This window comes from Cicer arietinum, chromosome 8 (genome assembly GCF_000331145.2).
Source record: "Cicer arietinum cultivar CDC Frontier isolate Library 1 chromosome 8, Cicar.CDCFrontier_v2.0, whole genome shotgun sequence".
In the NCBI taxonomy this organism is placed as follows: Eukaryota; Viridiplantae; Streptophyta; class Magnoliopsida; order Fabales; family Fabaceae; genus Cicer; species Cicer arietinum.
In genome coordinates, this window is record NC_021167.2 from 22,903,598 (window position 1) to 22,922,978 (window position 19,381).

Sequence of the window (19,381 nt, forward strand, 5' to 3'; positions counted from 1 at the left end):
TAGTCTGGTGCAGATCAATTGTCTTGCTCTCCCAAATATATTGAATAAATTGGATATTATTGGGGAGATTTGTCCTTTTTCTAAAGGTAAAATTGGAGAATGACAATCTATGTCGACAAAATTGTTTTCATTAGATATAACTCAATCCAGCATACAGTGGCAAAGATCAAGAGTGATATGGTTGAAAGAAGGAGAAAAATATTTAAATAAAAAAGTTCACGGTGTTGATTCAAGAAGGCAAGGTGGAGACAAAAGTCTATTTTAAGTATCCAGGTTGGAAGGGTGAGGATGAAAGAGACTGTAAGAATAAGGGCGACAAATTTTGTTCATTTTGAATCACATACTCCAAGACTCCTCCAAGTGCAATTTATGGAATTGAATCTCTTTTTAAATATTTTTGCTAAGGAGTAGTGAAGAGACTCGTAAGGTTCATTTGGTTAAATGCAATAAAGTGGGTAGGGAACGTGGGAATGGGGGATTAGGTGTATGTAACTTGTGTGCATAATTCTACAGTAATAGATAAATAGTGTTGGAGGAGGAAGGTTGATATAGGAGGTTTGTGGTATATGATTTTTTTTATCATAAATAAGATGTGTTTGAATGAAGAGGTGAGGAGGAGGCTAGTGGGGACTCTATTTGGTGCAAAGATATTCAAATCATCTCTACAAGGTGAGGGGGGTGAAGAGGGGTGGCTCACAAACAAAATTTTAATGTGATAGATAGTGATAAACATACATTTTTGGAGTGATTTGTTGTGTATTCAGATTATTATGATATTTCAAGTGGGCTCGGATAAACATGTAACTATTGTAGATATGGTTGAAAGAAATGGGGATGAGAATTGGATGAGGGTTTTTTTTTACTTGAGAACTATTTCAGTTTTTTGTTAATGGTTAAATCATTTTTCATGCTAAGCATTTCAATAGAATTTGTTAACTTATCAAATTTTGAGATCTTTTGGTCATCTAAGCCTTCATATGTGATTTTTAAAGTATTCCACATATATTAAACTATCAAACAATTATAAACTCTATAAAATTCATTTTGTCCTAAAATGGACACACGATGTTCGTAGCTTTCCAATCTAGTTGAACCTCTTTCTTATCCAAGTCATTCCATTTCTCTTTTGGTTTTTTAATTTCAACGTCATATTTGAGATGTAGAGGTCATTCTCAATGGTTTTCCAAACACCAATATCATAAGCAATGATATGAAATTTAATCTTTTCTTTCCAATACACGTAATCTCCTTTTAGAATCAAAGTTGTACTATACTCGCCATTTGGATATGAAAATATGTTGTTTATCATTTCTTTTTTAACTCTAAGCCATTAGGCTTATACCATTGAAAGTACCAGTTTGTGATGCCCCCTGTTAACCACGAAATGATCAACAATGAATTTTAGAAAGGGGTTGAGTAAAGTTCAGTACTTTTGAAAAATTGTTTCAAAAACATTTGAGTCGCATTATGGAAAATCAAAAGTTTTGCAAGCGATGGACTCAAATATTTTGCATATTGGATATTCGTATCGATTCGTTGATGATATTTGAAATAAACTACTTAAATCAAATAAAGAATTATACAAGAAAATAATAAATTTGATTCAAGTGGTTTTTAGAAGAAGAAAAAACTTTTAAGCTTCAATCAAATATGACTAAGATTCTCAAATAATCACAATTGATAAAAACACTATTATATCATATTTATCAATTTGAACTAATCCTAAAGTATTCAATTCAATGTTACAAATAAAATTCATTCAACACTCAAAATCAAGACAATATTTCAATTCAGAAAATTCTAATAACAATCTTTTTATTAATATTCACTAAAACAAAAAATGTCACCAAACTCAAAATGAAATGAAATTTAAAGAACAACCTAAATTGCAGAAAATTAAATAGTTAGGGATTGAGAGATTCACGCACAGATTTATACACGTTCATATGCTTTGTACTCATTCGCTCATAGAGTACATCTTGTCTATATTCAAATGAATGAGAGTTTTCTTCCTTTGATTATTCATAATGAGCGTTTACAATAAAGAATCCTTTAGCGAATGTTACAAAACTTTGCACACAGACCATTCTTTCTTAAACATTCTCCAACTCCGAATCTTGGAACACCCTCTAAATTATGAACACAAAACATATCTTCAAGATGAAAATCATACCTCACTTTTGCAAGATAGCAACTTTAAAACACTTATCTAGCAATTTTCTAAAGAACAGCTTATTCAGCCCTCGATCACAATCTATGATATGATCTTGAATGGTTGAGTATGAGGAATGTGTGAATTATTCTTGTATTTATAAATAAAGAGAAAACTTTTATATGATGCATGAATAGCCTAGACCAATGAAAAACGAGTTATAAGATAAATAACCACTTTGTAATTGGCATAACAACTTTAACACTATCAAATTTTAAGTTTGCAGAACTTGTGAGTCGATTCATAAGACAGGTGAGTTGACTTACACAAGTTTGAAAAAAACCAGAAATGAATTTTGAAGTTGTATGAGTCGATTCACACAATTTTGACTCGACTCAAAAAACTCTCTACCTTGCTGATGAGTCGATTCAAAATCCTGGAACAACAAAAATTGAGTTCTTGAGTCAATTCACATAGCTAAAAATACTTAGAAAACAATTTGAAATGAGTTTCAAAGGATGCTCGTGCAATATGACTATGCTTCAAACTTAATGCATGCTAAAATAACATGTGATTAAGATTATGCATGATAAAAATTTATTTTTCATGCATTCTTTCTTGATCAAGTAGTTTATGTAAGAGCTAGGGAATGAGAGCACACAAACAACATCTAAACTAACCATGTTGATATCACTCAAAACACTAAGTCTAAAACTAAACTAACTAATGAGACACCTTACAATTATAGGTCTTTGCATGATAATGTGTTTGATAGTTGAATCTCCAATAATAATAACAATTAGGGGTGGACAACAGGGTAGGTCTTGGCCAAAAAACACCTTAAACATTCCAAATCGCGAGTGACATATAGAGGCCTATATGTGCGTCCATTTTGTGCAACAGGTTGGGCGGGTAACAGCTTGCGTAGGTTCAGATTTATGGGTGGTTTAAAATGGATAAGATCTCAAAACACAACAAAAACTCAGTATCAAACTCAAGTTAATTTTGACCACCCATTACCCAAGGGACTGCCGACCCACCTATTTACACTTGGTTTTTTTAGGTTTAATCGGTTTTCGGGGTGGATCGATTATTTTATCCACCCCTAATAACAATGATGGATATTCGGTCAATAAGACATATAAAGTCTTGATTTATAATAGGGAGAACATCTCACCTATGTTCTTCGACATCATTTGGAATCAAAGTGGTTTTGTTGAAGGTATACTTGTTTGTGTGGAGATTATTGTATAAAAGGTTACCATCAAAAGACAATTTATTGAGGCGTGAATTACTTTCATCTGATCTCAATGGGTGTGTGAGTGGATAAGGATTGGAGGAGTCTACTAGCCTTTTTTTTATTGCACTGGTTTTGGTCGTGTTTAGGGAGCAACTTTGGATTGGTTAGGTTTTTGTTGTGTTTTTAACCATGAAATTTGTGATCATGTTCAACAGTTTTGAGGTTTGAGTTTGTATGGAAAAGTGGTTTTAAAACATCGTGTTATATGAATAACTTGTCTTTAGACCATTTGAAAATAAATGGTGTATTCAACCACTTTCTTATTTAGAGGTTCCACTTTTATAATGTTGTTTGTTTATTGTTGTTTTTATAATCGACTTTGATGTATTTTTCTATTTGAAGTACATCTTATATTTCAAGTAGTCATTGTAAATGAAATTATTTTTTTACTATTTTTTTAAAAAAAGTGAGGTTAATACTTGAATTGATGTCGTGATTGATTTAAAAAATAACATTGTAAAATATTTTAAAAAAATTAGTTAGAAGTAGTATTTTATTAATTTACTGAGTTATCTTTTAAAGTATGTGTAGATTTTTTTTAATAAATAAAATTCATTGCACCACATATGATTTTGTTGGAGATATATTGCAAATCTTAAACAATAAGAAGATGAAATTTACGATGATGAAAGTTGTACAAATATATTACAAAGCGTGTGTATCACTGAGTTTTAGGTTCGATTTGCTCCCATCAATCTATGTGTGTTGGATGTAAACAGTTAACCGACGAATCGTCTTTAGGATACTTTGTAATCTTTGAAGTGAATTGCACATTCACATCAAGTCTATCGATCAATGATAATTTATAGAATATTCAAGGCATAAGTCTGACATGTGGGTCTGTCATAGGCTTACTTTTTAGTTTGAGTCTAGCTTTGATAGAAATCTGATATAGTGTGTTAGCCTAATTAAAAACCTATTTTATTTTAATTTTTTTGAATAAGTAATCAAATATATCTTTAAATAGATTAACGAGTTAATATGTCAATAAAATTAAGTTCTATTTTGATTTTAACATCACATTTTAAAGAATATGACTTTATATACATTATACTTAAATTATATTTTATAATAATATATCTAAATATTCAAAAACTAAATGAGATTAATATGCGTAAATTACTAAAAATTGAATATTTAACAAAAATATTAAAATTTAATATAATAATTATAGTAGTAAAAAAATATTATTTATATTTATTTAAATAGATCTAATAGGTCTTTTAGGCTTATTATGTGGTTTGTAGCTTGACTTTTTTTTAACTAAATATGATTTTTTAGAAACATTGGTCTTATCTTTTTAAGATAAAAATCTGGCTTGAGCTTAACGTAGGCTAAGCCGTAGGCCTTTGTTGAATGATCTAACTTATTTAACCTATAATAAAAATTATGTTCTTTAAAGTGAATTAAAATACAATTTCCATAAACTATTTTAATGAATTTTTTATCTACATGTTACAAAATTTAAAGAATTTTAGCGTTAAGTTATTTAATATTTTATAAATTTAAGGCCTCAAATTGATCTATGTTAATAATCTCATAGGTGTTTATTTATTAAATTTGTTTTGTTTAGTGGGATCCACTGCTGATAATTTGCCACGTGGCTTGTTGGGAGCATTGGCAGATTCCCTCGTTTTGCGAAAGACTTTCAAATTCAAATCGATAGAAATAATCTATTATCCAGTTCATCTAAACCCAAACACGTCCTTGCACTTTATTGTTCAAATGTCAAATTTGTCAACTGAGAATAAATTAAAAAAATATTTATCACATAATATACTTTTCTACATTAATATATAAACATAAACAGCTAATTTTATATTCGTCGAAATTATTAACATGCCGTAAATGATAGTGATATTTTTAAAGTATCAATATGTTTAAAATATCAATTGTACTATAGATGCATTTATATTCTAGTTTTTACTTTTAAAAAATTTATTAGTTTTTTTTTAAAAAAAGAAATATTATTCTGATTGTATAAAAAAAAATTAAGTTAATGACACTTAATTAACGAAATAATTATAGTCTTAAACACATTAATGACGTTTATTTTGAATTATTAAATTATTTTAGTAATTTTTTGTAAAAAAGAAATATTTTAGTAATTAAAGAAAATGAAAATATTGATAATATGTTTCATAGTCCAGGTCGTAGGTGATAAATGGGAATTCAGTTGAAGTCCAATATTTTAAAGCCATGTTATGTTAACCTGAAAAAGTGTGTTTTTTGAAAAGTACTTTTTTACTGCTTTTTCTGGGTCTTTCTATGTGACCTGTTCCAAAGGACAAAGGTTGCTGACTCTGACACCCCTTCACAGTTATTGCATTGCCAAACAGCACTGTTTCCTTTAATTTGTTCCTTTTTTTTTTCTTTCAAATCCTTTAATTTGTTCTAGTACAGAAATATAAATTTGAAATTGCTCATATAATGTTTTTTTGAAAACAACATATTGCTAAAAGGCCATTGTTAGTAAGATTTTTTTTATTGGATTATTTCTGATAATGTGTTGTTAAGATTATGATTAACTTTTGATGTAAAATTAAGTTTATTATATAAATGACTTGTTATCAACTTTTTAGAATACTCGATGATTTAGTTAATGGTTCACTTACAATTGACACATATAAATGTAAGTTTTCAAATTATGATCATGTTTAACCTAAAAATATTTGCATTAGTCAATTAAATTAAATATTTTAAATATTTAAATGATTATTAATGTAGTATACTTGTATCTAATTATTGTGTAGCAAATGTGAGTTAAAAGTCTTACATTATTTAAGAAAATAAAGTTGAACAACATATAAATGAGATGATTCATAAATTTAAGTGTTAAGGTTAAGATGTGGTGTTTAATCCACTTGTGTAGTTGCTCTTGACTTAATGTGAATAATTCTCAAACTCCTTTCGCGACTCACCACTGATTATAATAGTAAATTTATTTGTAGTGCTTCTTGAGTTTTAAAATATTTTTTATCTTAGACTAAATACTATTTACTTACTTTAAATTTTTTTAATAAAAAAGTAAATTTTAGTAAATTATTTCCCTTAAAACATTTTCTAAACAATAATATTATTAATTATCATCAAATATTGTTATATCATCTGGAAAAGTCAGATTTCAAAAATGATAAGTGAATTACATGCACATTGTCTCACATGAGTACATCCACTTACATGAGAATTTCTGTTTGTGAAGGTACTTAGGTATTTCAACAATTTGCACATTTCATCTAAATTATAAAAATTATTAATTTGATGATTGAATTAATATCATTATAATCTTTTTTTAAAAAAATTACATGTATTGCATCCTTCAAAATATTTATAATTTTTTTTTAAAAAGAGTAATTTTAAAAAGAATTACCGCTTAAGTAAAGATTCGATGTTAGTATATATTTGAGAATATGATACAATTGGTGATTTTAAGATGAAAAAAATCGGAGAGGTTTAAAATCCAAATTAAAATTTTCAATTTTTATAGTAAAAATGTTAAAATGTATAATTGATAAATGATAAATTACCGTATTTACAAACACATGTTTAATCTCCACTATGGATCACGTTCTTCAAATATTGAATTATTTGAAAGATTCCTTGATTTAAAATTGTTTTCACTCCTTCCTCATGCCATGCAAATGTTATTTATTAATTTGGACAATTTTCTTATTCTATTATCATGTGTCTATCATCTACAATTACATTGTCTACAATAATTGAATGAACTATATAGTCGTTATTTTGAATCTATTATAATCATCAATAAGTTCCACGTACTGTTGAATTCAAATAGTATAGCGCATAGTACATACAAAACAAAATTAAAAATGACAAAATAAAAAAAAATAAAAAAACACAAAAATGAAATACTTTTTAAGAAGTGAATGTCAAAGTGGTTTAAATGATTAATTTAAAATATCATAAATAAAAAAATGCCTTGGACAAGTGGACCATGCACAATTATTTTAGCATAAAAATATTCAATAAACACATGCATTGTATAAAATTCACATAATAAGTGAATAATAATTGTGTTTGTAAAATAAAGTTGAATAATAATTGTGGCTTTTTCATTTACCATTTTCAATTATGTAGGTTATTTGAGAAATGGTGATTAATTTTACAAGATATCAAAAGAGGTTAAGCCTACTAGAAAAAGTTGTTCCACAACATTAAATATTTCAATTTTTATTTTAAAGAAATATTTATATTTAATATTTAAAATTATCTCAAATAAAATTACTTTAATTTAAAGAACATATAGTGATTAATCATATAACTTAATATATATATAAAAACACAATACTAAAAAAACAAAAGAAACACAATAATTCAGTTGGTAAATAAGGTCCACATTAATGCAACAAACATTTGATTAGAATATAGAAAGATTGTACCAAAAGAAGGTTGGTAAAGTAATTATATGTCCATTATCAATTATTTACTCATAGATAGAAAATCCCAAATGGTCCTGCTTTTGATTTCTTTGTCTTTGTGCATGAAGAACTGATTCCCCTACAAAGAATAGCTATCTTAGATTACTCTTTTGGAGATTGGAGCATAATGTCTAGTTAGTAGTATATTATAGACAAAAACATACTTCTATGCATTGGTTAGCTCAACCTAATACTTGAATAACTAGTAATTAATATTCACTCCAAAAGGAGATTTTGGCACAACATTTAAATATTGCAAAATGCTTCTTTTAAGGCCTTGGATTTGCTATATAGGTTGGAATCCTAGACATACCCTATCCAAATTAGACTATGGTGGGTAGTGGTTGTCAACTTGTGAATAAGTGTGACTATTGTTAGGGAAGCAAGCTTGAAAATAATAATAATAATAATAATAATAATATTAATAATAATAATAATAATAATAATAATAATAATAATAATAATAATAATAGTTCAACTATCATTTATTTATACATCATCGGTCATCTATTTATATTGTTAATGTAAAAAATTTAACAGTGTCGACACAGTTAATTATTTTTAAAAAATATAATTATAATAAAAATTAAATATTTTTAATAATGTAATTATTATGCTTAATTGATAATGTAAAAAATTATTTATGTTGACGATGGATATAAATTAAATTGTTTGTTCTATATGATCCTAATTAATCATTTGTAACTTTCTTAAACATGTTTCTTCTATGCCCATTTTCCCATTTATGTGTTGTTGATCACATGTGCAATTGAATTATGGTTGAAAAATATTTAGAATTTTTTAGGGAATGTTAGTGACTCGTATTTTAATTTTGATATTTTCTGTAAAAAAAATAATTTAATATGTATAATGGTGCAGCACCTCATTGATTTAAAAAAAAAAACTAATATGTATAATTTTTTTTAAAAAAAATTAAATTCATTTCTGATTATTTAGCAAATAATACTGAAATAAAAATCTATGTCTCATTTTGTCTTTAAAGTTAGAGATGGGAGAATTAGAGACAAATTTCTTATTTTACCTTTCTCATATTTTATCTCTAATTCTACTTTCTCTTGTAGTGATATTTAATTAGAAAAATATCTATTTTGACCTAAACTTGTTTACAAAACTCACATAACTCGAATATATAAATAAAGGGGAAATTAAATATAATCATGAATGTTATATTTATATTGATTTCAGTAGCTAAAATAATTTTATTTTGGTGAAAAATTAATTTTATTTTTTACAAAATAAGACTAACTTGATTTATGTTCAATCAGCACCAAACGTAATTAATAAGACTGTGATATGTGGGACAAATTATAGTTTCATGATATGGTTACTCAATAAAAGGAAAAATATGCAATCAATAACAATTCTAAAAAGCATATGTTAATATGACCTCAAATATATCTCATCTCATTTTTATAGAATTGAGTTTTACTTTCAAAAAGGTTTGAGAAGAATTTACTCAAAACTCTTGTTTGCAACTTTTTTTATGATATGTAGAGACAAGAGGCATCTCTTTCTTATAGGCAGGTACTTTGTGCCATGTATCACTTTTTCACTCACTGTCCATGGCATCAATGCAAGGAGAGTATCTTAGCATGCTTCTAAGGCCATTATGTTTTTTTTTTTTTTTTTTCACATTCACTATTGTAATATTTTTTGTAAAAAATAATGTGAACTAGTATAACAATGTTAAATTTTACTAAAGTACTTGGAGAAAAGTTTGTTTGAGTTAACTTGATAGAAATTCATTTTACATTTAGAATTGATGATAATTTTAAATTATGATTTTGTAGTTTTTTTTGACTCAAAACGTGATTTTTACATTCAAATATATTATTCGATTTACTTTTATATAAATGTATCTAAATATAAACTACTTTAAATTCGACCCTAAACTTAATTAATAAAAAATATTTTTTTCTCTCCTCCAGAATGATGACTATTTGAGTATTTCACACATTAAAAAAAGTATATAAATGAAAAAAAAAATTAATACTTTTAATAAATTACTTTTATCAAGTATTGATATATTTTTTATCATCATAAATGTAAAGTGAAAGATATTAATTTGAGAGTGATGCAAGTAATATTAATTAAGGGGCCCTATTGAAAATAATAATTAGTATTATATTAAAAATTGAAATACTCGTTCATTTTAGGACTTTTTGTTTTACAAATGAGTCACTCATTGTCGGGAGTGAAAATATGCTAGGTCAAACTAAGTTTTGCAAGACATAAATCTTGTCTAATCAAAAAAATTAATGAACTACGTCTCATCTATTATTTTTCATAAACTTTTTTTAATCTTGATTCTAATCAACTTGAATTAGATTAATCACAATTGAAATAAGTACCAATAATTTGAGGAAAAATATGAATCATCTTTCTTCTCATCCTATTAATATCATTATAAATTTAATTTATATATACTGTCAGTGTAAAAAGTTTAGTATTATCAATCAATCACAACCATTATATCATCAGTAATATTTAATTTTTACCATAATTATTTATAAAATCATTCATATGATTGTTCATAATTAACTGCACGTGTAAAACTTTTTACACCGACAATGCATATAAATTAAACTCTATTTTTATTTTACGTTAAAGTTTGAAAAATGATTTAGTATCCATAATCTTCTTTGGAAACAAATTAGGAGGGCAAATAGTGATGTTGATTAATCGCAGAAAATATGGATTTGATTTTGAGGTCATGTGACTAAAAACCATTCCCCACCATTCTCTCATTTTTGTTGGATTGTAAAGGTTGCAACCACCAAAAAACATGGGAGAAAACAAACAAATAAATTGAAAATGATGGTACCACCAACACTGTAAATTGTCCCATTCAATTTAATTTTTGTCTATCCATGTGAATTTTAATTCAAAATTTAACACTACATACCAAGTGAAAAATTATGACCACATCAAATTCAATTCCCTAGTGCTACAATTTGCTTGAACATGACAAAAATGCATGACCAAGAATTGTCTCAATTGGAGAAAAGTTTATTTGGAAGTTTTCATTTGTCAATGTAATTAAGGGTCTTTTGCATTGCATGTGTGGATTGTTGCATATGCATACCACTTAAACAAAGGCACTCTTTTAGGGTGCTATTGGTTAGGTCAACATCAACTATGAAGAGCATCTCTTTTTGATATAGAATATGTAGAAAGTTTGGATTTACATTCACATATTGTGTTTATAAGAAAAAGTGTGAAAAAGAAAGATTAAAAAAAAAAAATAGAACAACCAAAGATTCCAAGCATAAAGCTGTAAATGATGGTGATGGCCCAAGTATCTAAGTTAAGAAAAACAAAATATTATTTGAACCTTTATTCCATTCTATCCTTAGACCAATTAATTAATGGTTATGAACGATTGGTGTAAAAAAAATTTATATAATTAATACATTACAATTATTTATAGACACATATAACTTTAAATGTAATTATTAATTATGATAACAGTTAAATATCTCTTATAATAGTTATAATTGATTAATAATGTAAAACTATTTTAAATTAAATTATTAACTAAATATACCATGCTAAATATGGAGTTTGAGTTTTAATATATTGATTATTTTTCTAACCTAAAAAATAGAATAAATATAAGTTTTTAAAAGTTAGTTTTTAAATTTCAAATGTTTTGCTTCTCGTGTTGTTTAAAAATAAAACAAATTTGCGAAATATCACAAATTAATTCTTATTTGACTAATTTATCATGCGAACAAATCCAATAAAAATAACCTCAACTAATTAGGTTATATTTAAACTAAAAGGTTACTTTTATTATTAACCAACTTTTGTATGATCACTAACATAGCAAGGTTCATTTGTTAAGAATTCTATAATATATAAAAGTAAAAAAAATATTTGATGGTTTTTTAATGAGATAAATTTTCAATTAAATTGACGATGATTGATTTAATTTTAGTTGAAATGTATTAACTATTTGAGTCCAACTATTTTATTTAAAAAGTATATCAAATATGTAAGAATTGTGAATAAATAATTAAAAATGTAATAAGTGTTATAAATTTAACAATGTAGTAGCTTCCTTCAGTTCCATTTCCAGAATATTAAGGCCTGCCCACTTTATACCAGGCCCAGCAAATATACATCGTGCGGGCTTTGGGCGTGTTTAACAAAGTGTTTCAATCTTTCACCTTATAATATTAATATATACACAAAATAATAGTTAGAATTTAAAAATATATAAAATACACATTTGAATTACTCAATTCAAATAAAATTTAGAAATTTTTAAGAAGATATAGAGGTGAAAAAAGAAACTTTGGTTTAACAGTACCGGATTTAGGCCCAAACAATATTAACAATGGATGGGGTTAGAGTTTTTAGGGCCCAGTTACTTTTGTTGTTTATGTTTTTAATTTTTTTGAAAAATAAATGTTAGATAAAAATTATGATAGTTTTTCAAAATAAATTTTAAAAATAGATAGAATATTTTCTAATTTTAATTTTTTTTATAAATGCGTTGTCTATTATTAGCTTTCATCTTTCTGTCTACAAAAATAGCATAGCTATATATCATCCGAGTCATCCATGTATAAATTAAAAGTTTAAATAAAGATTGAAAAATATTATGAGATTTAATCAAGAAAAATATTGTGAGAATAATATGTTTTTAATTATATTTTTTATTTACAATATGTTTTCAATAATGTGCTTCTTCTTAAGAATATGTTTTTAATTATATTTATTATTTGTAATATTTTTTAATAATGTTAAATTATATAAATTTAAAATTTAATCAAAGATATGTTACCTTTTTTTTAAAAAGGCAAATATATGTTTCTATATATTTTAGAAAATTTTACCGTGTACCCCTTCCTTTATCCATTTACTCTTAAAATGTAAAGGAAAAACCAAGATTTCCTCATATATATTTCAAAGTGATCATTTTTTTCATTTCATCATTTCAACATTTCCGGAACACACAAGTGAGTGTCAAAAAATTCTTCTTTTTTGGAATTTTTTTTTCAAATTTTCCGGTACACAACTTCAACTCCGGACAACTTGTAAAAAGTTTTCCTGTACAGAACATCACTTCAAAAAATCATTTTTAAAGTTCTCTGGAACTACCGAGAAAAAATACACTACCGACAAACTTCAACGTGACATTTCTAAAAGTTATCGAAAAACTTCATCCACAAGTTTTTCGGTAGTTGTTTGATTTTTTAAAAAATAATTATTTTTGTTTTAATTTTTTTATTATATTAGTATTTATTTAATTCATTTGATTTTAACTAATTTTAGGTACAAAGAGTAAAGTTGTAGGAATAATACGTGACTTTGAATCTACATCATCTATATGATGCTCCGAGTTTCGAGTTTGTCCGACAACATCTCATATGATCACAACAAGAGTTATTTATGGTGTATTAATTATTTATAGTGTATTAATTATTTAATAATTTATTTATAGTGTATTAATTATTAATTATTTATGGTGTATTATTATTTAAAAATATTGATGGTGTATGAATTATTAATTATTATTTAGGGTGTATTAAAAAAATGGTGTACCAGGAAACTTGTCTAAAGTTTTACGGAAACACTACCGGAAAAATTAAAGAAAGTTTTTCGGTAATATACATTTTTTCATTATGTACCGAATTTTGTTGTTGAGTTTTTCGGTAAATACAGCGGAAAATTTGTAATTCCGAAAGCATTTTGTGTACCGGAATTCTTCTAGATAGTTTTTTGAAAGTTATCGGAAAACTTTTACCTATCAAAAATCTTTTTTATTGGCTCTGAAAATGATGAAATGATAAAAATAAAATAAAAAAGTAATTTTAGATTTGGTTAAATAATAAGAAATAATTTTGTTTTTGATATTTTCATAAATTAAATAAATTTGTGGAGGTATAGAATAAATTTTTCTATATTTTATTGATTGACAAACCCAATTAGAGGAACAAAGTTGAATCGTTCCATCTTGTGGATTGAAGGCCCAAGGCCTGTATATAATGCAATAGTTTTAGGCCCAAAATAATTACTTAAGTGTATTAGTTTTAGCTCCTTAGAGACAATTTCGGATTAAGAAGATTGTATATATGAAAGAGAAAATTATATTTTTACTAAAATATTTCTATCAAGTATAATTCCATTTGTCATTACCACTAATATAAAATGAAAAATATTAAATTGAAAGTGTTACATATAATATTAATTAGAAAATACAATTAAAAAATAACAACTAGTGTTATATTTTAAATTGAAAAGATCATTGATTTTAAAACAAATTGTTTTTACAAAGAGTCGTAGGACGAGCATCAAACATGTCCAATTGTTTAGGCATAGTAGAATATTTTGTGTCAAAAAATAATAGTAGCATCATTCAGTAGAGGAAGAAACTTTAAACATCTTTTAATATTATTGGGATGTATATTTGACATAAAAGATAAGCCTCAATTAGTAACTTACATGTGAAAATTCATCTTCCCTCTTATAATTCACACCTTTAAAATGGTGTTGTTGTAGTGATTTTCATTTGTATTTTTGGCAAATGATATATCTATCAAAGTTTTACTCAAACAAAGGTCTTAATTACTTTGAGACATTTTCATATGTGGAAAAGATAGCTATGGTTAGGATTTTGTTGGTTTTGGCTTCCATTCATGTTTGACATTTTCATCAATTAGATGTCAACAATGCATTTATTCACTGCTATCTTTATTAGATACAATATTAGTCACACTAGTTAGTTAGACTAAATAGTTAGTTGTTAGTTAGACTAGTTAGTTGTTTTCATCGACTATAAGTCTTATTGTACTTCTTCATGTAACAACGATTCTCTTATAATTCAATATGATTTTCATTTTATTTTTCTTCATTTCTCTCTTATTAATGGCTTAAATCAAGAATCCTAATAATCTTCATGAAATTATTTAAATGAAACTAAATGAGACCAAGTATGTAAGTTGTTCAAGAAAGTATGACTCTTTATGGTCTCAAGCACGGAACTCGATAATAGTTTGAAAAATTAAGCAATTCCTTCTATCTCATGGGTTTATCCAAGTCAAGTCTATCATACTTTGTTCATTGAATCTAGTCTAGATTCCTTCATAATATTGCTTGTTTACATGTATGATGTAATCTTGGTTGGAACTTTTTTGACATTTTTAGATGAATTGAAAATCATTTTACTCAAAGTTTTTCACATCAAGAATCTTGGATAGTTAAAAATTCTTTCTTTGGGTCGGAAGTGACACATTCTTCAAGAGACATTTAACTTTGTCAATGCAATGCCTTGAATTGCTTGAGGATTTAGGTCTTACCGATTCTAAACCAATTTCCACACCTATAAGTCTCGCTACCCATCTTTATTAGGACTTGAGTTCCGTCTTCCCAAATAAAGATAACTTATAAGAGTTCGATTGGTCACTTATTATATCTTACCACCACTCGTTTAGATATTGTCTATGCCACACAACAACTTAACCAGTTCATCGCTTCATCTACTAAGATACATCAGACCCCTTATTTTACATCAAAATTTTGACACTCAACAATAACTTTCATAGAATTATGTTTATTTTCAGTTGAATTTTGTGGTATAAATTTATTTAATTGGATGCAAAAGATTAGAATAAGTTCAAAAATGCAAAACTTTAAATTAAGGACCAAACTATTAAAAACACTAAAAATAAAGAGTGAGTTGGCTTCCATTAAATAAAGCAAAATGCCTTAAGTGAGATGTATTGTACATTCAACTTTCTGAAGAAAAAAAAACATGGAAAGATGATTGATTTCAAAGAGTTGGAGCCCTCTCAACATTTCCAGCAATGACAGTAAGCAAGTTGTTTCCAAAAGGGTCACTGAGATGTTTAGCAATATTCTCAACAGGACCTTCTCCTGTCACATAAGCTTGGATGAAGAAACCAAGCATGGCAAACATTGCAAGTCTTCCATTCTTGATTTCCTTCACCTTTAGAATTGCAGCTTGGTCTGGATCATTTGCTAGTCCCAATGGATCAAATGGACCACCTGGATGAAGCTTGTCTTCCAATTCCTACATCAAATAGGTTGGTGCATGAGTTAGTTTGACCTTATAACCACGAGGGATAGAGATCAGGTCTCCTCGAGAGGAATCTGATATCATATTAAGTTTTTATATGTGCATGAGTTAGTTTGACTTTATAACCTCAGAGGGATAGAGATCAGGTCTCCTAGAGAGGATCTGATATCATATTAAATTTTTATATTTGACCTAATTCATCCTTACAAAACTGACATATAAAGAGAAATATGTCTCTTTTTAAAAACTTTTTTTCAGGTCTTATCTCTTTTTAATGTAGGGCTTGGTTTTCTTCCGGATGGTTTATTTGGATAAATATTAAGCTTCCTTTAATTACATGAGTCTAATCGTTATATACCAAAATTTTACACATACATCTGATTAGATATCAATATAATATCATGTTATAAAATCATTCCTTAAATATTAGACAAATATCTATGTAATGAGATATGATTGGTTTTGTGTAAAATTATTTTGCATGTTAATGTATAGTAGTTAAATTTTGATATAAATTTTTATGGATATAAGAAAAGGTTGAGAAAAATATATATTAACAATGGCTGCAAAGAAATATTGAAATTAACATACCAGTCCATTGATAATTCTGTAGTACTCTGCACCTCCCAAAAGAACAACCTCAGCAACAACAGCAACAATAAGGTTGATTGGGATTGGTTTTCCAAAGTAGTTCAATGTACCACCATCAAGAAGAAGAGCTCCTGTCTACATTGATTTAAAAAAAAATTAAATTAAATCACAAAGTTTTCAATGAAGGTGAGTTTATATGAGACATGCTATATATTGCTATGTGTTAAATTGAAATGTTGAAAGTAATTGCAATGAAAATAAAGTAAGATCATTTGTACATTAATTAGGATTAGTTTAAGACATGGTTACAATGAACACTTAAAAATTGAAGATAAGAAAAATATATTGAAATTCCTTTGGTGAGTATCAACAATAACGAGAACTGAGTTTTATCGCATGTTTGGATTGGCTTATTCGAGATTATCTACTGACATAAGTATTTGTGAGACTATCTAGGATAGTTTATGGAAACAACTTATGACATGTTCATAAGTTGTTTTCAGCTTATTCCCATAAACTTTTTAAGATATCCTACGAAAACAGCTTATACCTTATATGAAAACCTTTTGAATTTATTTTATCTTTTTTAATAGAAATAGTTTATACACAAAAATTTATATGTTAAGCGTTTATACTATAAGTACTTAATTAAGTTGTTTATCCAAACATGACAAATATGTGTCAACTACATAGATCAAACGATATCCTAATAATCTATCATATTGAAAATCATTAGTCGAGTTTCACACAAAAATAATGCATTAATAAAGTAGATGCTTTGAAAGTTCAATTAGAGGTTTCCAAACCTTGAACCAAACAGCTTCAGGACCACAGTTAGCTCCATATTTGTTGAAGGCCTCAGGAATGATGAATCCAGCAGCACCAAGCATTGCCCATCTAGCATGAATCACCTCATATGCCTGATATCTGCATAAAATTCATGTAACAATATAAGCATATAACACGAGCGCACACGTGCAAACATATATATTTGTAATGTATTTGTGTGTCTATCTATTCACACAGATACATGTGCGTATGTATGTAAGTACTCCATTTAGAATGAAATATAGGTAAAAAATAATAGTTGAAAAGTTGATGTATTAGAACTAAATTTTTACCAGATACATCAATTCTTCAATTATTATTTTTATTTATATTTCATTTTAAAGGGAATATATATCGGAGTACGTTGTAAAATTAAGACATACTTCGCGAAGTCTTCGGGCTTCTTGCTTAGACCAAAAGGGTCATAACCATAGCTGCATAGACACACATAAAACATATTAAGCAAAACAAAAACCAAAATTTCAATATTAAAGTTAGAGTTTGAATGTGAATGTGAATGTGAGTTAAAGGAGTTTCAAAGGAGAAGTGACATACTCTCCAGGGACTTCTCCAGTCAAGTACTCAGGGATCTCAGATCTGTCCAAGAGACCATCTGGCAAGAAGATCCTTCTGTCAGGACCTGCCACCAAAAGTTTTATCAACAATTTTTCAAATTTCAATCACTCAAAGAGTATGTTTGATTATCTTTTCAAAAACAGTTTTTTGTTTTATAAAAATTAAAAAAGTACAAATTCTGTTCTATAGACTTTTAAAAATAGAAAACTAGTTTTAAAAAGTATAATCAATAAAGTCTTCAATCTTTCTACTTTAAAGTGTATCTCCGGATTGACAATAAATCTGACAAAATTACAATGAAATGGTAATTTTACTAAAACTCTAAAGCATAACTTATACCAAATCACGTCACACTGTAATTTTATAAAACTTAATGTCAATCCAAGAATGCACTAATGTATGTCATTAACTATAGATAATAGACATATTTTTAAAAAAGTTTTGTATATGCCATCCTAAACTGTGACATTAAGATTTTTTATGTGTCTGCGGCCAATGAAGCCTACATCATATACATTTAACTATAGTGATTCTTTGCAATACCAAAGATGCATAGAAATGTAAAGAGATAAGACATTAAAAAAACTAAACAATAAATTATACTATAAAATTTCTATAAACAAAAAGTTATATATATTTAGTCTAAATTTTGTATCAAATTCATATATATATTTTTTTACTTATATTTCAAATTCGGAAAAAGTAATATCAAAATACACATTAACTATATTTGCTTACTTGATGAATACTTAACCTTAGAGAACATTGTACATTGTTAAAAAAAACAAGCTTAAACAATGAGATATAGAACATATCTGGTCTTATTAAGACCAATAAGACGAGTAAGACCAGATACATCAACTTTTCAGTTAACAGTTTTGCTAACATAGAAAACTTGTTGTTGATGACTTACCATACCACTTGGCGAGCTCATCGTTGGCCGGAGTAGACACTTTCTGCTTCGGCGGTGGTGCAGCCTTCTTCTTAGAGAAAAGAGCAACAGTTTTGAAGGTAGAAGGTGTAGAAGGAGAAGGAGCAGACCTTGTAGCACCACTGAAGTTGATAGGGTTTCCAAGCATTTCTGACATGCCAAGTGAAGCAGCTGCAGTTGAAGCAGCAATAGAAGCCATGTTTTTTTGGAAACCCCTTCAAAAAAAAATACACTAAGGTGGATGAAATGAATGTGTTGTAGTTCACACAATGGAAGTGTTGAAAAATTATGAAGAAAATGAGGTTGTATATGATGCATGGTTTAGTGGATGTAGACATGACACGTCAGATTCATGATCATGGTTTTTGATTGGTTTATGTTAAAGATGTGAAATCCAATGTTTTGTTTTGATTGGTTAGAATATGATACATGGGTGATGATGCTGCTGATGTGGTTAGATTCTGATCTGGTTGGTTGCTTGTGTTTGGATAACATG

The 19,381-nt window shown here is 27.2% G+C and overlaps 1 protein-coding gene across 1 annotated transcript; it reads right to left on the reverse strand.

Annotated features, from left to right (window-relative positions):
* Positions 1-15,582: 15,582 nt before the first annotated feature.
* LOC101494343 (chlorophyll a-b binding protein CP26, chloroplastic) lies at positions 15,583-19,284 on the reverse strand. The gene is made up of 6 exons (XM_004512534.4): positions 18,868-19,284; positions 17,934-18,018; positions 17,762-17,812; positions 17,357-17,477; positions 16,551-16,685; positions 15,583-15,953 (listed from the first exon to the last, which is right to left on the reverse strand). Exons 1-6 carry the CDS (start codon positions 19,082-19,084, stop codon positions 15,693-15,695), a joined length of 870 nt encoding a protein of 289 aa, XP_004512591.1. The 5' UTR covers positions 19,085-19,284; the 3' UTR covers positions 15,583-15,692.
* Positions 19,285-19,381: the final 97 nt, after the last annotated feature.

Coding starts and splice junctions, on each gene's coding strand:
- LOC101494343 (XM_004512534.4), bottom strand. CDS start 19,084: ATGGCTTCTATTGCTGCTTCAACTGCAGCTGCTTCACTTGGCATGTCA. Junction 17,813..17,933: donor ACTGGAGAAGTCCCTGGAGA/GTATGTCACTTC, acceptor GTGTCTATGCAG/CTATGGTTATGACCCTTTTG. Junction 17,478..17,761: donor AAGCCCGAAGACTTCGCGAA/GTATGTCTTAAT, acceptor AATTTTATGCAG/ATATCAGGCATATGAGGTGA.